General features: G+C 40.5%; 1 protein-coding gene across 2 annotated transcripts in view; it reads left to right on the top strand.

Moving 5' to 3' along the window:
• Nucleotides 1-23,835, top strand: part of LOC108255281 (taste receptor type 1 member 3) — a 49,192-nt gene that overhangs the window by 18,166 nt on the left and 7,191 nt on the right. The window contains exons 2-3 of one of the 2 annotated variants that reach the window (XM_017451137.3): nt 3,553-3,657; nt 23,438-23,638. In XM_017451137.3, coding sequence (XP_017306626.1) covers nt 23,475-23,638 — 164 coding nt within the window. In that variant the 5' untranslated portion in view covers nt 3,553-3,657; nt 23,438-23,474. The remainder of the gene's footprint in view (nt 1-3,552; nt 3,658-23,437; nt 23,639-23,835) is intronic. The other variant, XM_047149464.2, reaches the window with a different exon arrangement.

The following is a 23,835-nucleotide window of genomic DNA, read 5'->3' as shown; positions in this document are numbered from 1 at the left end:
AGTATGGAATAAAATATAAATGTTTGATTAAAGCAAAAATTAAAAGTAGCTATCACTAGTTTTGCTGTGATAAGTGTGTGCATGTGGCTTTCATATTATTATTTATTTATTTATTTATTTATTTATTTTATTTGTGAAGTCACCTGTGCTTTGTTCTCAGTTCTGCTGATTTTAACATCCACCTTAATGCTTTATTTCGCAATGGCACCAGATAGTCTGAGCTAAAATAAATAAAAAGGAAGGTCATGACAGGTACTGTGCAAATTTGCTCTAATTTCTAACTTCATATTTATTTATTTATTTATTTATTTATTTATTTATTTATTTTTATTCAGTGTATGTCAAAGTGCAAAGATTATGTGAATAAATGCACATGTTTGTTTGGGTTTTTTTTTTTAATGCATGTAGGTATAAATTTTGCAGAGGTGCAGGGTGGTGGAGTGTCAGACGCTGACAGCCATCAAAAAGGTTTGTCCTCTCTGACTTGCAGAACCAGCTCTGTGGGATGTGTCAGTGTCCTTTCTCTTGTCACCGTGGGTGAGGTTTGACACCAGTCTTGCAAAAATGGTTTACACAGTAGATTCAGTGTTTATATACTCGTGTGCATTACAGCCACAAATTAATAATTGTATTATTTGATTAATTAATTAATTAGTTAATTAATAATAATAATAATAATAATAATAATAATAATAATAATCGAAGATGATCCTGTTTAAATTTGCATGCATACAAAGATTTCGATGACATCAGCAAAAAAAGAAAAAAACACCAAAACCTGAACATCATTCATGCTTGCTTAGATGTTTTTAAAAGCCGTGGAGTTTTTTGTTGCTTTGTTCAGATTATAATAAAGCACTCTGCAAAGGTTTTGATGTTTATATTTACTCACGATTTGTTTTTTGATTCGATAAGTCAATTACAGGCCCAGAGCTTTCAAACAAGACCATGATCATACATCTGATCATTCAACAACACATTTGTCAAAAAAAAAACCAAAACAAAACAAATAGAAAACAACATATATTTTGGAAATTCATCATCATTGTTGACTGTTAAGCCTAGGTTTGGGTCAAAATTTATACATGAATAAAATTAGACCTAGACCTCTCAGGTTAGTATGAAATTTTTGTCTGCTGATATTCCTGCGCTCTGTGAGCACCTACTCATAACAAATACGTAACAGCAACAAGGCCACATTATTGTGCAACATGTTGGCATTGCGCTATCCTCCGATCTGTGTGTGTATCACATTGATAATGAGCTCTATTGTCTACAAGTGTATGTGTGATTGGGAACGGGAAAGGAGAAGGGGTGCACATTCTTTTCACACACTTTCTCTGGCTGGGATTTTGCAATTTCAGTCATTCTTAAGCCCTAAAAGCCTTTAATGCATGTGCTACATGTGTTTGTGCTCCAAAAAAGAAGAAAAAAAAATAAAGGAAGAACGAAATGGGCCAAACTGGAAAGTCAGGCTTTGTGAAAGCAGAAAAATGTGTGACTGCAAGGTTCTGATGAAAGACATCGGAGACATACCCTTCCTGTGTCCTACCTTATCTCTCTTAAAACAAAGGTAAACCTTTTAAAGCAAACGAAAGCGGAAATTTAATAAAGAAAATTCAGAATCAGAGCATTAAAGCAGCAGTGTGCGATTTGCCAGAAGAGCTTTTTGGCAAATCTGTCTTTACATCTTGATAGCTATCACTAAAGTAGATGATTTGAGAGAAAAATGAGTCTCCATACCTGCGTCCTGTTCTCTGTAATCAGCCAGGAGAAAAAAATTCTAAATAAAATTTTTTAAAAAATAAAAATAAATAAAAGCCAGTTCGACAGAAAATCAAAACAATGAATGCACCTCTTGTTACACAGATACAACATGTTTGGTTTCTAATGTTTGGTTACTAAATTTTAATTTGCATGGGAGCTATAAGGTTAATGTTGCTAGCTAGTAAGGGAAGCTTATCGCCACCAGTTTAGCATTGTGCAAGCTGCAAACCTAAATTACAAAAACGTTGTTACACTACAAAACAACAAAATAAAAACTTGAGAAATGAAAAATAAATAAATCAATAAAAAAGCACAAATAAATAAATAAATAGTAGAACTACATGAGTGAGTCCATTTTTTTCATAAAATGTATAATTTTCTACATAATTTCCATTTTGTACAATGCTCCTGTGCTCCAGTGCTTACCAAAGTCCAAATTACAGTCCAAATTATGCTAGAAAAAAAAAATAAACAGGAAGTGAAGCTCTTTTCGATGGAGTTGGAGATATTGATGTATCTTACAGAAGCAATAGCACAACGAATCAAATTGAGCAAATGACTCTTTTTGACTCTGAATCGACTCTTTTAGGACTCTGAATCAACTATATATGGACTCTATTTTGAGTCTGATTCATCCCTGTTTTAACTCTGAATTGACTCTGTTTTGACTCTGAATCGACTCATTTTGATGCTGAATCAACTCTGATTTGACTCTGAATCAATGCTGTATTGACTCTGATTCGATTCTGTATTGACTCGTTTGGGATTATGATTCGAATGTTTCAACACTGATTCGACTCGGTTTTGAATCCGAATCGACTCTGTTTTGACTCTGAATTGACTCTGTTTTGACTCTGAATTGACTCTGTTTTGACTCTGAATCGACTCTGTTTTGACTCTGAATCGACTCTGTTTTGACTAGGAATTTCTTTGTGAGCAGCTCCAGCTTTATGAAATGTCTCCGATACACACTCATCTCTTCATTTAACAGTCACGCAGTGAATCAGTCCTCGACAGGACACCAGAAGAGCCAGTCATGTGGCTCATGTTATTGCTAAGCCATAGCTACATTTCCAGCTAGCTATCTACCTCGCTAGCTTTCACTGGCAGACTCATTTGACAGAGAAGCAGAAATCAAACAATCAAATCAACTTTGCTAGCTAGGATGTGGTGTGCAGGTCCGCTATCAAAGCTGTGAGTGACGAGTGTGGCAACCAGCTGGAATTTGTACTTAGCGTCGCTCTCGCTGTGTTTACAATCGACCAATTCAATCAGTTTAGGCGTTGCTAAGGAATCAGTGTGGAACAAAAGGGCTGCTCCTGTCTTTTCTTACCATCGCACTGTGCATGTACAGGTGTTTGGAGTGTGAGCTTCAGCAAGAAGCTAGAAAGAAAAAAAAGTCACTTAAAGCTGCTTTAAGGTGTCAGTGTTCAAAACTCGGGCCTCCTGCAGTGCCAGGCATGTGAAGCCATTTTGTGTCTGCAACTACGTGTGTGTGTGTGTGTGTGTGTGTGTGTGTGTGTGTGTGTGTGTGTGTGTGAGATGAGTTATATATGTGATATGTGTCAGCCAGCGTCTGTGTGTATGGACGTCTGTTTTTTTGCACAGTGTGTGTGCCGCGAACTGCATTCCTGAAGAGCAGCAAAGCAGTAACAGAGAAATGCAGCGTGCACACACACACACACACACACACACACACACACACACACACAGAGCAGACAGCAATACAGTGCTCTGTCATAACTCATGATTAATGGGCGTGCCTCCATATTTCATCCCTTATAGAGTGGTTTTATAAGAGTACCTGCCAAACTGGACGAGAAGTTTGAGCGGAAAAAAAGAGAGGGAGGCAAAGAGCTGCCAGAGTAAAAGCGCCTACAGGTAGAGTATGTAAGTACTAAATATTTCAGATTAACATTTCTAGCTAATTACATTTAAGTATAAAGTGATCATGATCTTTACACCCATTTCCTTTCAGATGTATGACAGTGCAACTTACACGTTCATCTTAACAGAGCAACACGTTTTTGTAAAACAAACTTGCATCAAATCGTTGCGTTGCTAATCCAACCTTTACTATCTGAATGTTAGGTGGAATGCTTATATTAATAAATCATTTTGATTTAGTCTTAATATGGACTAGCAAGTCTAAGTTAAAAGGACATTAGTATAAGCTCTCATTGCTGTTATCTTTGACGTTTGTGCAGCAGTGACACCAACGATCGCAAATAAAATATACTGAACGGCATGAAGAAGAGATGCTCTGGCTGATTTCTTTCTAGCCCAGACTCTACATTCAAAAGATCTCACTTTTGCCCAATTATGAAATTCACTTCTCAGTTTTATTTCATCATACTGTATATTTGGAACAAAAAGGTGAATTATTATTATTATTTTGTAGTCATCATTTATTATTCATCATGGAAATAAGGCTGTTGATGGACATTTTTCGTTGATCTTAGTCTTCATCGAAAACGTGAATGTTGGCTTATATATTTCACATCATCTAATTTTATGATTAGGACAAAATGCATAAAAATACATATATAAGATTATTAAGCATATTCTTGACATTTTATTTCTGAATGTTAAGCTTGAATTCTTGTTCTTTCTAGAAAAATAAGTAAGAATAACTTGAAACGAGGAGAATTATTTGACAAAATCTGAATATTTGATTTGCCTTTCAATTACTGTTTGTTTTTGATAAGAAGACAATGAACTTTCCAGTGGTGGACAAAGTATAGCAATCCTGCACTCGACTGAAAGTAGAGATACCTCAGCTAACAGGCTACTTGAGTAAAATTAGAGCTCTTCTAGTTTCACTGATCAGCCATAACATTAAAACCACATGCCTAACATCGCCCAGAGCATCACAACTGTCTACGCCAGCTCACCTTCTTCCCATAGTGCATCCCGGTTCCGTCTCTTCCCCAGGTCAGCGACGTACACGCACGCACCAGGCCATCCACGTGATGTAAAAGAAAACGTGATTCATCAGACCAGGCCACCTTCTTCCATTGCTCCATGGTCCAGTTCTGATGCCCATTGTAGGAGTTTTCTGAGGTGTACAGGGGTCAGCATGGGCACTCTGTCCGGTCTGCAGCTACACAGAACCCATACGCAGCAAGCTGTGATGCACTGGGTTCTGACTCCTTTCTATCAGCGCCAGCATGAACTTTTTCAGCAGTTTGTGCTACAGTAGCTCTTCTGTGTGAGTGGACCAGACGGGTTACCCTTCTGTCCCCACACGCATCAGTGATCCTTGGGCACCCCTGACCTGGTTGTCCTTCCGTGGACCACATTTGGTAGTTACTAACCCCTGTATACGCTGCAAGACCTGCCGTTGTGGATACGCTCTGACCCAGTAGTCTAGCCGTCGTAATTTGCCCATTTTTCCTGCTTCCAACACGTCAACTTCGACATCTGACTGTTCACTTGACAGGTACCACCTTAATGAGATAATCAATCTTATTCACTTTGGTGGTTTTAATGTTACGATCGCCGATCAGTGTATATTTCTACTTGAGTTAAACTTGTTTTTAACTCTACCTACAGTAGGTGTTAGAAGTAAAGTGCTGAGTTATTTTAGTAATATTATTTTGACAATCAGTTTCTAGAGACCGTCTTCGTATTTATTAAATTGTCAGACACTGTGTAACTCAAATTAGACGGTAAAGTTTTGTATGCCGAGATCCTCTGTAACCCAGGGAGATGCCTCTGAAAATAAAGGAGTCATTCTTCTGTTCTCATATTTCAAAACATCTCTCTGAGATAAGGCCATGGGTGCTCCACAGCCTGGTGTGATCCGCCGGACGGGAAACTCTGTATGTTATGGTGGACGGCTTACAGCTAGCTTTCTTGGCCAGTTAAATGGTGCTCTGCACTGTGATCGGTCTGCTTCAGTCTGAAAGTGTGTCGTATTCAGATTTATCTTATTTCAGAGTAATAATTAACGATTGACATCATTGCTGCAGAAAGTAATGGAGTGAAAGTAGGATATTTTTCTTTCGAAATCTAGTAACGGAAAAGTATAAAGCCTGCAAAAATGGGAAAGTATGCATACTTAAATAAAGTACTTCAATTCAGTAACATGTGCGGTGTACTTCCATAGAGTCCACCGCTGGCTACATCCTAAACCATACCATTATCTTAGTGGTATCTCTACGTATAGCTGGAGGCGGTGTAGCCTGCACAAGCTCACACAGAGGTTGACGTAAGGACCACCAATACCCCGACAACGCAACTTCCTTTGATTGTTTCCTCTGCTTGCATCCTTTCTTCAGTCCTCAGACAAGAAATTAGACAAGGAGCAATGAAAGGAAATGAGGTGGCTCAATAATAATAATTAAAATAATAGCTCAGGTGATGAAAATAATAACCAAATCCCAAACTCTATGGAAAAGTACAGTCATTTGATTTTCACTGGACAGCTTTAGGGACTGGTGAGAAGTTTAGATTCCACTCGCTGGCAAGAGCAGGTTTATGCAGGAGTGGTGGATAATAAGTGGTGTTCCAGAGACTGAGAGGTGATGAGATGACGGCATAGGAAGGACCTGGATGTATTTGTAAAGGGACAACGTGCCAGGCGAGCCCTGGTAATCCTTATGTCACCTGGCCTATTATTGAAAAAGAAAAATACAGTGACAAGAAGTCAGATGGCTTTAAGATAAACACAGCGAGGCGGGTGCACTGCGCGAGGCGGTCAGACCTTGAATACCACACACTCTGTGAGTCATACACGAGTGAGTGAGTGGGGCGGAAATCCAAGGTTCAGCAAACCCAAAACACGAGGTAGTCCAGAGGAATTCAGCGACCTTGGTTCCACGAATTCCTGAAGCATTACCGGAAATCTGACATGAGCAAACAGGCAGGGCTCCAGAAAGAAATAAAGGGGTGAACATATAATTGTGTGTGTGTGTGTGTGTGTGTGTGTGTGTGTGTGTGTGTGTGTGTGTGTGTGTGTGTGGCTTCAGTCAAAGTTTGTCTCTCTATCCTTGTACGGTTCTTCCTTTGACATCGTTATTAATGCAGCTAATTAAAGGTAAGATACACCTAAACCTAACCCAAATCTTAACCTTTACCTCATTAACCAAAAGGAAACCTTTCAGATCTTTTCAATTAAAGCTGCAGTTTTTTGAAGAAAAAAAAAAAGAAGAAGAGGAAATTAAAAATAAATAAATAAATAAACAACATGCAGTTTTCTTCGTGGGGACCAGCCAAAAGTCCCGACAATGAAAAAAAAACAGATAAAAGAACAGATAAGGGAGTGTTTTCTCCTCTTAGCAACCGAATGCTTGTCTGTGCATTCCCACAACATCTCGCTCGATCCCTTTAATCTCGCTAATCCGGCTGTCAAAAGCCTAATCTGCACCATAATCTCAGCTCAAACCGTTGTCTAATATTTAAATACAAAATACTGTCAGGATACACAAATAACGATTGCTGGGAAAGACCACCCCTGTAATAGTAACCCTGTGAAATTGTCCAATGGGGTGCAAGTCAGTTCTTTGTGAAAAAGCTATTCGTGGGCTAGCAGGGTGCACAGAGAACCTTATGAGTCATAGCTGTGCATGTCAGTGCCGGAGTACATCAGAAAAATGAAGGAGAAAACCATCATGCAAACAGGGAAGGGAAGAGAAGGGAAGGACCAGGAGAGAGATGAGTGCACTTTAGGACAAGTGGTTTCCTGAGACTTTTCCCACCATCATCATGAGGACAAGTGTGGGGCGATCTGCACAGTCGTAATGTCAAATATACAGAAGCGTCTCAGCTGGTCGTGCAGCGAAATACACACCGAACCTGTTCTGGATGATTCACTGTCTGTCTGACTATCATTACATTTCTCCTCCTCATTGAGGAAAAAAAAACGTATAATACAAGAACGTATTATACAAGAAAACGTATAATAACTGAGATGGTGAGCTTTCTGTGAGGAGATGCTCATTTAACATTTATGGAAGGAGTCTTGGGCGCACGGTAGGTTAGCGGTTAACACGTTCGCCTCATACTTCCAGGGTTGGGGCTTTGATTCCCGCCACGGCGGAGTTTGTGTGTTCTCCCTGTGCTGCGGGGGTTTCCTCCGGGTACTCCAGTTTCCTCCCCCAGTCCAAAGACATGCATGGTAGGCTCCGTAGTGCATGAATGTGTGTGTGAATGTGTATGTGATTGTGTCCTGCGATGGACTGGCACCCCGTCCAGGGTGTACCCCGCCTTGTGTCCCATGCTCTGTGGGATAGTCTCCAGGTTCCCCGTGACCCTGTAAGATAAGCGGTATAGAAGATGGATGGATGGAAGGAGTCTCCAGTGTCATTTATATATATCTTTGCAAACTGCTGATCGTGCAACTTCATAGCGCAGCTCAACACACTCAGAGGAACGCACTAACTGCCCTTTTCTATATTCATGACTTCTCCAAGACCAGTGATTGGCTAACATATCTAAGATGAACACGTGATAGAGGACCAATTGCACTGTCTTGGTGTCCAGCTGATGGCGCTCTCCTAATGAGAGAACACGTTTCCCATCGCATCACTTCAGAGCCTTAATCAGTCCATACAGGATTTCAATGGTTTCTATTGTTGCGGCCAAAACTGTTCAATTTTCAGAATTTGCGATGCAACTTGAATTGGTGAAATCGCAATCGCACTAAGTTGTTTCGCACGGGCTTTCGCAGTGATGTCTGTTTGCAAACGAGACCTATTAGGTGTAATCATGTTCGACGCACGTGAATCGAAGAGAGGGCTTCGGCTGAATGTGCTTCGTGAAAAATAGCAAGCTCCTCCCAATTATAATATAGTTTGCTGGGGTTAACTCATCTGAAGTTTTATTGTTATTAACAAAAGAAAGGTTGGACACATACCATGACGTGCTTCCTGGTGACGTACTCATGAGCCTTGTTCTTATTGTCACTCTGCTTTCCCTGATATAATCCTCCCTGATATCATCAGGGCAAACAGAAGGGCACAGAACATGAAGACGGAGGCTGGACAGTAGCAGATGACACAGAGGTGACTAAGAAAAAAGGGAATATTGAACACAATGATTAAATACAATTGCATAATGGTGTAATTACAATGTAGTTTCAAGCAGGCCATGTCATGTGTCAACAAGCCAAACTGTCATATCACTTTATAACTGAAAATAAAAATATAATAATAATTGTTTTTTTTTTACTGGTAATATTGTGTCAGTTAGCATTAGAAACTACAACGGCAAATCAGTGTAAGATTACAAAATGAATGCGTGATGATTTCAGCATGCAACGTGCACGACGAGCTGCGTTAACTCCATAGCTCCAGTGCAACAGTGCTGAACTTGGATGCCAAAAAATGTCTCGGATTGAATACATTGGAGGTAAGTGGAAATTTTGTGAAAACTTTTTTCTAAACTATAATCTACTATTATACAAATACAAGGGGCAGTGGTGGTTTGGTGGTTAGGGCTCTGGGTTACTGACGGGAAGGTCGGGGGTTCAAGCACCAGAACTACCAAGCTGCCGCTGTTGGGCCCTTGAGCAAGGCCCTTAACCCTCTCTGCTCCAGGGGCACCGCATCATAGCTGACCCTGCACTCTGACCCCAACTTCCTGACATGCGAAAAAAAGAATTTCACTGTGCTGTAATGTACATGTGACTAATAAAGACTCGTTATCATATACGAGGAGGTAAAATTATTGTTAAGATGCAAAAATTTCAGTTAAGAAAACCCGAATGTTAAAAATGTACGGTGTTTGTTTCCGGCTTTGCTGTATTGTCAGTCCGGTCAATGCGTTCTGTTCGTTCTGGGTAATTACTTTTGAAACACTGATCATGTACACGTTCTTTTCTGTTTCCTGAACTGTATTGTCTCCATTTATTCTGCCCTCACCTTCATCCCTTCCTCCCTTCCTCCCCAGATTTCTTTGCTCTACGCGCGTCTGAAAACCAGTAATTTTGCTGCTAAGCGTCAAAGGATTTCAGCCTGGACGTTTGCACCTGCGTGTGTATTATGCCTGACTTGGCAAAGCTGACTACAGTGCGTGAAAGTAATCTTTTTAATGAGACCTTCCTGATTGGGTTGAGTACAAATGAAACTAGGTATTAGTACACTTTATACCCTTCTCCCATTCTCTTCTTTCCTCGATCAAAAAAAAAGCACGCCCTCTCTTGTGTGTTTGTATGTGCGTGTGTGTGTGTGTGTGTGTGTGTGTGAGTCCTGAGTGCAGTAGGCTTGGTGCAGGTAGAAGTGTGATTAACCCCAATGCAGGTGTTTTGTAAGTGGAGGGACGCACCTGAACCATCCTCCTGCTTATTTTAGCCTTACCGCTACAAACCAGCCTGGCTCTTCACACGCAACCCTCCATGGAGTCTCACGTGACTATGTCACTCACACACGAAACAGGTAGATCAGCGTGAGGACAGGTGCACAGATTACATTACTGACAGGAGAGGGTAAGATTTAACAAGAGTAAACCTACACGGGGTTTCTCATCTGCTAGTAGAGGTGTGTGTGTGTGTGTGTGTGTGTGTGTGTGTGTGTGTGTGTGTGTGTGTGTGTGTGTGTGCGTGTGTGTGTGTATGAGAGAGATTTTTTAAATAATTTTTTTAATGATATAGAATTAACTTCTTTCTTGACATTTTAAATGTCACTATAAACTGATTTTAAAAAATCTTGTTAATTAATAATAATAATAATCTTGTTTCATTAATAAACTCAAAACTAAAAATGTAACTAAGTAAGTGTAATAAAGCACTTTTAAATGTGTTGTAATGGGAAAATGATTCACTTTTAGGCTTGGTGTCATGGATTACTTTCCTATAACGGCGACCCCTTCGTGTTTTATTCCTTACTTAGTAATTTAAACCAGAATAAATAATTTACTGAAGATGAATAAACGAATAAGGTGAACACACCAATCGAGAGCCATGTGAGCGCGTGTTAAACGAAGACTCATTAAATATGTTTATACTTAAATATGTGTAATTTAGTCATTTAGTGATCGTTGGTGCTAATTTGTTGGTTGGTGCTGTATGTTCCTGCGTTATTCCTGTGAGAAGTTAGCAGGGCACGTTGTCGTTGCTAGCGCACTCAGAAACAGCGTTTAATAGGAGGAACGTTTCAAACACTCTCAAACGTAAGTGATAACAATCAGGTTTCTCTCTCAGACCCCTATAAACAAAAGAAGGAGGAGCTTCTTTTCGCACTCGCTTTTCATTTTCTGGTGAGTATCATATTAAAGAGAAATCCAACTTTTCAGACAAGACTCGAAAGTCCCAGGATGCAACGCTGCAGAGACTCAGCTCGGCTAGTTGGTGATCTTGTTAGCATGGTGATGGCGTGAATGTTGAATGCTTGAGAATCTGATCTGTTCGGGTGGAGAGTACAGATGAGAAGGTGTGAGAGCTGGACTGACTTAAGGAATTAAGCGCCACCAAATGGCTTTCTTTACATAGAGATGGAGCTGTGTCGCTAAAAGTGAAGTTCGAGAAAAATGTCACGGAAAGACGTTTATTCTAAAGAAAAATAAATATATAAATAAAAGCTGATTCAAAAATGTCATCACAAACTGAATCTTGGATGCCATTGAACATTTTAAAACCTACAGTAATATGCAAGTTTAATATTCCAGGTAAAAGTGCTTTTTTTTTTATCCTGCGGGATCCCTGATCTCTACTTGCTAGCGTTACAAGAGGTGTGATGGCTGTAAAACGTGACAGAAGCACTGACTGCTATTGTCATCCTCCGCCTCACAGTCATGCAATGTGGAATTTCCTGTCGGATGGCCATTGTAGCGTAAAGAACCTCGAGTGTCAAAAGAGGCAGCTTGAGTCATCTTTCATTACTAAGCCAAATAAGGTATACTTCAACAAGAGACGACTGTTGTGCCAGAAGTAAGCATGACCGACTCATTCTGCAATCCTATTGACATATCGATTACAGGAAATTGCATCATTATCTCGCTTCGGTCGCAGGTGTGCTAAACAATCACCCTTTAAGCTGAAAAAAAAAAAAAAGCGAGCACTTAAAATAGAAATGCAAATTTCTGGTTCCATTTTCCAGAAAAAGCATCAGCTTTAAACCTGCGTTTTAACTTGGAAAGCGAATCCTTTTCCTTTCAGACAAGCAGATCGTGTGTCATCCATCAGCATCGCTTCTTTACATTTCCCTTCCTGACGTTTCTTTTCCCCCGACCCCACTCTCACATTTCTTTTCATCTTGCTTTCTCTTTCTGTCTTCCTTCCTTCGCCTACGCAGCTGCCCCTGGGCCTGTGACTCCAAAAATTAATGGAAAAGAGGAGAAATTTCTCTCTAGGACAACTACTGTTTTGTTAATTAAAGGCTTTTGGTGAGAGAGGAATGGAGAAGGCCGATAGTGATCTGGCTTCCTCGGAGAGACGCCACTGCAAAATCGACAGTACGTACTTCACTTACTTGTTACGCTTGTATAATTTGCAAGCTGGTGATGGACAGCGTTCCTCTTACAAGGTTCCTCTTACATGACTTCTAATCAGCTTCTTTTTCTTAGTTAAAGCAAAAAGCATCTCTCAAGACCACTTGAAAAGTGTCTTCTTGCTTATTTAAGTAAGAACTCAGGTCAAATTTTTTGCATTAGCATGTAAAGTAAACGTCCCTCCTTACAATAATTTGTGACTTTTAAAAGGCTCAATATATTATATATAAAATATACTAACCTACTCACTAATTACACTGGTTTATATGTGACTCCTAAAGATCTGAATCGTCGGACATGCCCAAATCACAGAGGGAGCTATCATGACAATTCCTGCTTTGTCTGACTTTCAGTGGGTTCTGAAGAATCACGCCTATTGTTCCTGTAGTATTTATCCTGCAGTTAGATGAGAATGGTATTACCCTGTAAAAATGCCCTCAGTAAAAAGCATTCACACAAGCATGTCATGGCCAGTGACTAATCGGATACCTGGAAGTGAGATAATCACGTGCACATTGTCCCTCCAGGGCACTTGAAGACTAAGAATCAGAATGGCCATGTGCTTCTGCTCCTAAAACAGGCTCACTCACTCCTCTTGTTCTACGCAGTTAGAACAATTAAACAGGTTAAATAAAGAGCCATGAGATTTAGTCGTGAAAGAAAAGTTCACTTAAAGTACACTTAAAGAAATGCTTCTTGTAGTTAATTGAGAGAGAGAGAGAGAGAGAGAGAGAGAGAGAGAGAGAGAGAGAGAGAGAGAGAGAGAGAGATCAAAAGCAAAGTATTTTATCTCTAAAGTGCATTCTGCATCTGGTTTAATTGGAAAAGGAAACCCTGCCAGGGAAAAAAACAAACTGAATTCTGGTGTGTGGAATAAGCTTCTCTTGTATGATGAGGCCAAAGTTGAATTCTTTGGCTTTGGTACAAAGTACATGGCTCGTCACAGTGTGAAGCGTGGTGGTGATGATGATGGTGGTGGAGGTGATGGTGGTGGTGGTGGTGATGGTGGTGGTGGTGGTACAGTAGTATCATGATGATAGTTGCCCTTGGCCTGTTGGTTGCTTGGTAGTTTTCCTCCAGGCAGAGTTACGGTCGTGCTGTTTTTAAAAATCCAAATAATGGAATTAATAGCGCTCTGTGGGATGTTAAAAGCTGGATGGGATGCGACGCCATCAAAGGGTCTGATGCACACACACATTATTTAACAGATAGAGTATACAGTGAGTCAGGGAGGACGTCCCAGGTGCAAGTGAGAAGATCCAGAATGTGCTTGGAAATATGGTTTGGAAAGAAATCATAATCAAAAATCAATATCACATTCAGTAAGGGAGATGCAAACTTTTAAACTCATTTAGTTTTTCTCTCTATCTATCTATCTATCTATCTATCTATCTATCTATATATCATATATACTTTATATATACTTTACACTATTTGACTACTTTTGTAGAAATAAAGGAAAATTGGTGCGACCTCACACTCTGAAGGTGTTTTTTATTTGAAAAATAAATATTCTCTTCTTAGAGTGAGCAAACTTTTGCACTCAGCTCTATCCTTATCTGCTCTTGCGACAGCAGCAGAAAGCAGAGCAGGTAACTGAGACTATTAGTTGCTAGGGTGAAACGAACAGAGGCCAGAGACCTTGTAGCGCTGTATGGCTCGTCCCAGCCCACTCGTTCCCTTATATAAGCCTGGCCTGGTAAAATTCCACAAAACACACACATACACATGCACATGCACACACACACAAACACACACACACACACACACACACACACACACACACCGTGGCGACAACAATTTGGTACTGTTCACAAGCAGCCACCCACTTCATGGATGTTTGTCCAGCTGCTCACCCATAGACTACATGAGCCTGAGACAGTCTGTATGTGTGTGTGTGTGCTACAAGTTACACATTTCCAGGAATGACCACCTGCTGAGGTTAATGACATGGTCTAAACCACTGCCCCGAGCCCACATTGTCAGTTTCATTGTTCTTTCACCCTTTTTATGACTCCACATTTCCGGTTGGACTTTGAGGACATGGCAAATGCGGTTTCAAAAAACAAAAAAAAACAAACAAACAAACAAAAAACAACTAGATGATAAATTGGACAATTTTATCAATCTCACTGTGGACTCTGAGGATGTGCTTTAAACTTTTTCCCTAGCAAAACCCAAGTATGGGTCAATCCATGAACTTCTTTGATCGTAGCTATATCCTCCAGCTATAATAACGAGTTGGTCTTGTTGGTCTGGTATTTTTTAAACGGATATGATGAATTAAAGGTAAAACGGTGTGGGAGGCATTTATTTATTTTGCTGCAATGTTTGAGTAGTCTTGTCAGCTTAGACGGAGGCATGATTCAAAATTTATTCTGATCACCTTTATTCTAGTAGGAATCATTTCCATCCTGATGAGTATGGCCTCATTCCACATCCATCATATGCTATGGCCTTCTTAACATATCACAACCCAAAGCAAACCTCTATGGGACAGTCTTTTGGAGTGGATGACAGGTTAATGTCCCAGGAGTTCTTGGTGTAGAACCACTACAGTATTACTTTGGTGGTATGCTTCGAGTCGTTCTCCTTTCGGAGGGTGAACCTCTGCCTCAGTCTCAAGTTTCTTGTAGACTGGAACAGGTTTTCTTCTACTGTAGGACTGCCCTGTATTTAGCTCCTCCTCCATCTTGCCCTCAACCCTGACCAGTTTCCCAGTCCCTGCTGATGAAAAGCATCCCTGCAACATGATGCTACCACTACCGTGTTTCACTGTGGGAATGTGTTCTCAGAATGATGAGCTTCGATGGGTTTCTTCCAAATGCGCCACTTTTAATTTGAACAAATTTCATTAGTCTCATCAGACCTTTTTACTCACGTTTGCTGAGTCCCCAACCATGCATTTGAAATGCAAATCCATAAGGCTTTTGTTTTTTCAGTAATTGCTTTCTTCTGGGCTGTGGATCTCTACAGCTCCTTCAGGCCTCCTGGTTGCTTCTCTGACTAATCCTCTTTTTACCCAGTCTCTATATTTTGGTTTACAGTCTATTAATTTTAAATAATCAATTTAACGATGCTCTGCAAGTTGTTCAAAGTTTATGCTATTTTTTTTCTATAACCAAAACTTGACTGATCTTTTTGCAGGACTTTGTCCTGTACTTCTGATAACTCCTTGGTCCGCTAACAAACTCTGGGGCCTTTCAGGAACAGGTGTATTTATACGGAGATCACATGACACTTTAATTGCACACCGCTGGACTCCATTCAAGTAATTATATGACTTCTGATGGCAACTGGTTGCACCAGAACTAATTAATGGATGTCACAATAATGGGGGTGAATACTTATGCAATCACAACTTTTATATATAATTTTTTTGTTGGAAATAATTTTGTAAATGAATTTGATTTATACTGATATATATTGATAATATATCATTATCGGTATTGTGGGTTATTTTGTGTTGATTCCTGACATATAATCCCAATTACGTCCATTTCATTTCCAGCTTATAACACTACAAACTGTGGAAAAACTGGAAAAGGGGTGAATATAATAGGGTCAAGATGCTGCAAGAGACCACAGTGCTGCATTTGAAGGGCTCATTAGCTATATATAAACTAAGCTCAGTTTTCCAAGATGGTAGAAATGAAGATAACATCCAGCCCAGTTCGACAACATTGGCCTTAGGGTTTATATCCAATTTGTCTATTTGGCCTCTGTGGTTCAAATACAATTTGTTCCAGGTATTTGCCTTTTATTATATATACACACGTTACAGGGTCAGAGTTTCTGTGTATTTGTTCATTTTTTTTTATTCTACCTGTTCGTTCCCCTCCCAGACCTTCCGGCAGTCTTCTGTCACTTAGTGTTACAGCACCAATTGAATTAAAGAGGTCATATTTTAGAAGTGGATGACAGCTCAAGTTGATGTCTGATTAAAAAAAAAGAAAAAAAGAAAGTCCTGAACGAAGTTCATTTCCTAGACTAAAAGTGTGTGGGTGCGTGCGAACTGCATACACCCATGGTTACACACAGTCCTCGTCAACTAGAAGAACAGGTTGGACAGCTGGAGATAAAGGGGGTGAGCAGGAAGCGAGGATGTGTCGTTCGTGTGTTTAACCTTATGAGGCAAGCTAAGCCAATGCATACAATCATCATTAACACTCCCTTGCATCGCTTTCATACTCACACACGGCACATGGAAGCTAATAAAAAGCCCTATTGTGACAGTACAGGTCTGAAAATGATTTGGTGAATGAAACACATTTAGTATTTACTTAATTCCGTCGCTAAACAGTGCAAATTATGCGTCTTTGCCAGACTGCACATTTGCAGAACGCATACGTTTCCCCCATTTGGACGAGAACACACAGGCGTGCAGATGAAGACAGATGGTGATATGAGGCAAGGAAGATTATGAGAGAGACAGAAAGCGCGAGGGTGTGGGGCTAGTTAATCATTTGTCCGTGGCTGTAGTAAGTCTGGCCAGCACGCTAACAAGGGGCCTAGTGTTCTTTGGGGCTGCTGATGAAGATTAGAGCGAGGCTGATCCAGCTATTCTCCGAGGGGCGAACTTAGGGAGCACTCCACAAAATGTTAATGGAGCTCTGCGAGGACACACGATTGAAAGATTTTGCCTCAGACATTTGCATAGTCCGACACTCGGTCTGACAGGTTTAAAATTGACCAACAAAAGACATGCGTGCTGAATTCTTAAAAATAAAAAATAAAAATAAAAATGGCTACACTTGATCTCTTAGACTAGTGGAATACTTGATGACTAGCTTAACTTAATAAGCATAAATTATTTATAGTAAGCGAAACCCATTTAAAGATGGGCTAATTAAGTCTTAAATGTACACTCAGAAACATGAGTAATGATCTGAAAATGGCATGTTCCCTGAAATCAGGTACATTCATCTGCATTATCAGCTGTACAAACACGACTACATGGCATACCCGGCCGCTGACCCGAAGGCCATCAACGTCCACCCATGTACGGATCTACCAGTTGTGTTGCAGCAACATCGCAAGACCTGACACTGTTCCAAAATGTGCTAAACCTAAACTGAATCATCAAAATGGTAGTGAAAACCAGTCGCAGTTTAGGATTCTGTGCATGAGTCAGGACACGATGGTGAAAAACCGCAGCAAAGCATCCTTAGTTTAGCACCGGGGTTGAAGGGTCGATCCTAAAACAAACATCTGCCATCTAGTGGTAGTATGCTGTGGGTTAAATCCAAATATCACTGAAGCTACTCGAAAACCAGTTCAGCCTTTTAAATTGTAGCAACAAGATGATATGTTAATCAATTGTTTTGTTGTGTTTGTTTTTTGCATTATCAAGCAGAGCTGTCCTACAGTGTGAATGGAAACATCAGGAACACATCAGAAAGGAGCAATAATACATGTATATATACCGTATATCTAATACATCGGCATTGTAGATGTCATTGCTGCAGTTAATCTGACCATGTGTGTTGGAGCGTGTTTGTGTCTATAGAATACAGGGGATTCTGCTCTATGTGTTATGCAGCTTTTCATCAAGTAAGACTTGCCACATGGGTTTAACACACAAGACGGGGGGGGTCATAATCTGGAGCATAACACGGACCAAGCTGCATGTTGCAATGTCACGTGCACACATGCTTGCTCAGGCCTACACACATACACACACACACAAACAGTCAGGATGGGTTTAGGTTGACTTTTCCACCCACGCACAGGGCAGCACATTATACACTTGGACACAATGAAATCAAACTGGTGTATTACAGTACATTCTGTTTGTATGTGAGTGTGTGTGTGTGTGTGTGTGTGTGTGTGTGTGTGTGTCACTCACTCGCTCGCTCACTCACTCACTCACTCACTCGCTCACTCACACTCACTCACACTCACTCAGTCACTCACTCACTCGCTCACTCACTCACTCACTCACTCGCTCGCTCACTCACTCACTCACTCGCTCACACTCGCTCACTTACTCACGCACTGACTCACTCACTCACTCACTCGCTCACTCACTCACTCACTCGCTCGCTCGCTCGCTCAATCACTCGCTCACCCACTCACTCACTCACACTCGCTCACTCAGTCACTCACTCACCCACACTCACTCACTCACACTCACTCACTCACTCACACTCGCTCGCTCACTCACCCACTCACTCACACTCGCTCAATCACTCACTCGCTCGCTCGCTCACTCACTCACACTCGCTCACTCGCTCACTCACTCACCCACTCACACTCACTCACTCACTCACACTCGCTCACTCACTCACCCACTCACACTCACTCACTCACTCACTCGCTCATGCTCACTTACTCACGCACTGACTCACTCACTCGTTCACTCGCTCACTCACTCATGCACTCACTGACTCACTCGCTCACTCACTCACCCACTCGCTCACTCACTCACCCAGTCACTCACTCACGCACTCACTCACTCACGCACTCACCTACTCACTCACTCACTCACTCACTCACTCACTCACACACCCACTCACTCACTCACCCACTCACTCACTCACCCACTCACTCACTCACTCACTCACACACACTCGCTCACTCACTCGCTCACTCCTACTCGCTCACTCACCCACTCGCTCACTCACTCACCCAGTCACTCACTCATGCACTCACTCACTCACGCACTCACTCTCTCACTCACTCAGTCACTCACTCACTCACCCACTCACTCACTCACTCACTCACACTCGCTCACTCACTCACTCACCCACTCACTCACTCACTCACACTCGCTCACTCACTCACTCACCCACTCACTCACTCACTCACACTCGCTCACTCACTCACCCACTCACTCAATCACTCACTCACACTCGCTCACTCACTCACTCACTCCTACTCGCTCACTCACTCACTCGCTCGCTCGATCACTCACTCACTCGCGCAATCACTCACTCACTCACTCACACTCGCTCACTCACTCACTCGCTCGATCACTCACTCACTCACGTGCTCACTCACTCACACTCGCTCACTCACTCACTCACACTTGCTCACTCACTCACGCACTCACTCACTCACTCACTCACACTTGCTCACTTACTCACTCACCCATTCATTCACTCACTCACTCACTCACCCACTCACTCACTCACTCACTCACACTTGCTCACAGCATGCTTACGCACATTCACACCAAGGGGCAGTTTATCTTAGCCAATTCACTTAGTGGCATGTTTTAGGGAGGTGGACGAAAACCGAAAAACCCGGAGGAAACCCACACAGACACGGGGAGAACATGCACAGAAAATCCACCCAGACACGCACCCGAGCTCAGGATTGAATCTGGAATGCTGAGGTAACACAACGCAATCCACTGCGTCACTACGCCGCCCTTTTGCTGAGGTGCTTTTATAGGAAAAATAAACAACTGATTTCCACGTTATTTTCCTATAACATACTGTTTTATTATTGTTCAAGGAAATATTATTGCTCAGTTAATCAGAAATATATTCAGAGTACACAAATTTTATCTGTGGGAGTGATTAATGGCCACAACTCTTTGTATTAAACAACAAAAAATTTTAATGTAAACTTCTATTAATTGTGTTTATTCTTTAGTGATATCACAAATACACATCCTGAGGTGAATTTTGTTGAAAAACAGAGCCACAATTCAGATCGAACAAGATTTTGTTTAGCAGGAATTGTCATTAGTCATTAGTAAGCCTAGATTCCGGATCTGACTGTAGATCATCGCCCCCTGTCGAGGAGAAACAGGAAGTTCACACAGACTCTCAAACAAAAAGTCCTTTTATGATGTGATGGAATTTTGTGTGAAATATAATGAAATAATGATATGCTTACAATGAGTATTGTAATAAATTGAGCTTTGCATGTTTGGATATGCAAAATTGCACAAAAGATGCAATCATTTATGTATTGTTTATTAATTCATTGTGGAATAACCCAGACATTTCACATGCTGTCAGTGCATTTTGCTTTATTAAGATTGTCGTTATTAACCTAGCTCCAAGAACTTAACGCACATCCAAAAATAAGCATTATGGCAGATCCCTGAAATGCAGATCCCTTCGTTACTTGACGTCACTTTGAAGTGACGTTTGAGAGAGCGAGGATATTCCATTCGACTTGGTTCGGTTCCTCTCTCCTCGCATCTCATCCTTGCATCCTTCTCTCACATCCTAATGGGGTGGAGCTAAGATGCAAGGAAAGGAAATGAGGATGCACAAATAAGAAATGAGAAGCAATATGAAGTATGAAGTATGATATATGAAATATATGAAGTAGTCTAGTTGACTTACAGGTCATAGGTCAAGTCAAGCTTAGTGCATTCCATCAACAAAGTTCAGGTGCAAATATATTCATTATTTCTACCAATGCAAGCTGGAAATTGACAATCGAGGCTCAGGCTCATTCAGTAGTCTTTTTTTTTTTTTTTATTTCTTACTTGTACAAATAACCTGGAAGATTTGTAGAACATGATCTTAACAAAAAACAATGCATTAAGCAGTGGACTTAGCATGAGAATACTGTTTGGAAAACTGGCCGGGAATTGCTTGTTTGTGTTTTGATGCACCTCCTGTCAGTCATTTTATAAACACTCTTTTTTATGTTCCTCTGTAGATCCTGGGGGGGGGGTTAGAACATTAGAACTTCTGTGATGGTTTCTAATGGAGTTTTTTCAGAAGCGATGGGGGGGAATTGAAAAAAAGAATGAATGGTTGGGTGTTGGGGGGTTGGGCTAGTGTCACATTTTAGAAAGTCACCGAGATCACATTTTTTCCCTCCTATTCTCATGTTTTATGTGAACAGTAACTGAAGCTCTTGACCTGTATCTGCACGATTTTATACATTGTGCTGCTGATCGAAGAACTGCGTAAACGAGTAGTCGTACAAGAGTTCCTATTAAAATGGACAGTGAGTGTATGTTTAGGCCACGGCTGATTTACCAGAAGTCCCGTTTGAAACTTAAAAGTCCTATTTTTCCAAGAGACAAAATATAACTGGGGAATTGCAACACTGCTGATTTGTGTCCTGGAAAAAAACAACAACTGAGGGATAAAGTAGAAGAACGTTTGCGACGCCATGCCTGCCCTAAGCCATGCAAAACACTTGGAAATTCGTTCCACATCCAGAACAGCTAAAATACGTATGCAAACATTGTACTAATACTTTGGTTTAATGTTTCACTCAACAGTAAACATATGCAAATTCTGTATGACCAAAATCACAGCTCTAACAAGTGACTAACAAGTGATTAAATTAACTCGAACACATCGGAGATATGATGCATTTTGGCTAATGTAAGAATTGGCATCAACAGAGACAGCAGGCATGAAAACCCACATGGACACCAGGATATTGTAGGCAAATGTGTAATCAGGGTGCACCAGGAAATTTACTTTCCCACAGAATTCACGTCCGACTGAAAACACAACTGATGATTTTGGGTTTTTGTCCGAGTTAGATATGTATATAGGGCAGAATGACTAGTCTGTATCATCTAGAATCATCACAGTTTGGGCCTGTTGCAATGCATCATGGGATCTCTTGAGTGTGCTGGACATTTGCTAGTATGCATTCAGACATGAATGCAAAATATGCACATTTTTCCAAACGGTGCACTATGGATAAAGTGAATCAGATTTAAAAACTGATTTCAATGATAACAGGGCACACACACACTGTGTGTATGTGAATGAATGTGGTTTATTCCTCTTATACTACAATTTGCAACCAGTTACAAAAGTTTTAATTATTGATGGCCAACACATCATACTTTATATTTATCAATTTATAGTTACAGTGATGTGAAAAAGTATTGGCTTGGCAACCCTGACAAAAATAAACAAACAAACAAACAAACAAATAAATAAATAAATAAATAAATAAATAAATAAATAAATAAAAAGCATCCCCTCCAGGATTTTGCGACTTTTTGCGATCACAGAAATTGAACGCCAAATCAACGAAACTCCGTAATATTCAGAGCAGTGTGCAATTTTTCACAATTACCACCGATTTTCCACAGATTCCACGTCATGTGACGTCATCACAGCGCACATTCAGTCAAAGCCCTCTTCGATTCACGTGCGTCGAACGTGAATACAGCTAAAAGGTCTCATTTACCAACAAACATCATTATGCAAAACAATTTCGCGCGATCACGATCCGCCAGTTCAAGTACTTTTCCGCAAAAAAAGCACAAAAAAATAAAAACTCTGTAAATTGCATCGCAAATTTTAAAAAAATAAATAAATAGCCACAGCAAAATCAGACATTTTTGGCCGCAACAATCACAAAAAATACCACAAAAAAAATTCTGCGAAATCCTGCATGGACTAGTGAACCTTATACAGTTAGAAGTCTTGGAATATCAAGAGCTCTCTGAGGTCTTAATGAATGAGTACATTGAGACAGAAAAGTCATGAGCTAGATCAGTTTTCTTACAATATATTCACCTCTGATCTCTGATGTCATTGCACAGCTACTGTACAGTATTTCTGTCACTTTAGGCCATACGTGAAACATCTAAGTGAAAACGTTTTGTTCGCGTATGTTGTTCCATATAATCTTGACATAAAGGCATTTGTCTTTCTGATTGTTCCCTGCTCCAAATGTTCAGTAAAGAGCTATGAGTCATTCCCACAAGCAAATGCATGGAAATGTGCTTCAAGTGACTGAAATATGAGAACATGCAGCTGGCTCTCCTTTCTCACTTATGCAATAGATTTGTGGCAAGTCTGTAAACAATGAGCATAAAAAAGAAAACACATAAAAAGTCTTTAAATTCATTACAGTGTGACAGAACTAATGAGTCCTGCAGCCATTCTGCAATTTTAGTTCAAATGAATATAAAACTCTCATTAAATTAAATTCTCTCTGTAGATATTTACGCATATTAGATTAAGGACAAAATTTGCTTCTCTTTGTAATATTTCATGAATAAGGCTTTGTAAAATCATTGTTGAGGCTCTGAGCAAGACACAGCGTACACTACCAGCTTATTTTCATACACTTGCGTGGGTTCGATGGCAGCTTTATGTAAACCACTGATTTAAATACACATCCGGCTATATAGCAAAGCACGGACCATGAGCAAAGTATTAGGACACAAAACACCAGTGTCTCCAGACCATCAGGAAAATCCGTCTCTACTAAAAAAGTGAAGCCAACCCAGTTGAACTGACTTATTTTCTCAACCCGTTTTCTCTCATTTGATGAATATGTTTTGCAGAGTGGCCGGACAGGCAAAGCTGCTGATTCTGTGCTGCATGCTCAGTTCTGCTCATGGGACGAATCCCCTATGGTTCCAGAACATCTCCACAAATCTCTTCAAGTCTCCTGGAGATATTCTACTTGGTGGACTTTTTCCTATCAACCAACTGACCAGCAACCTGACCGAGAGAGTGGAACCGGACGATATTCAATGCGAAAGGTAGATTATTCTACAAGTAATAGTTTGTGCTTACAGGTCTTGAAGTTCTCCGAGGAACTGGAGTGCTGAACTGGATTACATAGCTTTTTGGATTTGAAAGAAGAATGATTAGAATCAGGATAACAGTGATTTTTGTATTTAAAAAGACTTTAAAGACGTATCAAAGGCAATTATGTGATTTGTTACGCAAATGTGAT

This window comes from Ictalurus punctatus, chromosome 21 (genome assembly GCF_001660625.3).
Source record: "Ictalurus punctatus breed USDA103 chromosome 21, Coco_2.0, whole genome shotgun sequence".
NCBI classification, from domain to species: domain Eukaryota; kingdom Metazoa; phylum Chordata; class Actinopteri; order Siluriformes; family Ictaluridae; genus Ictalurus; species Ictalurus punctatus.
The sequence above is the reverse complement of the archived record's forward strand: the minus strand, read 5'-3'. Positions and strand labels throughout refer to the sequence as shown.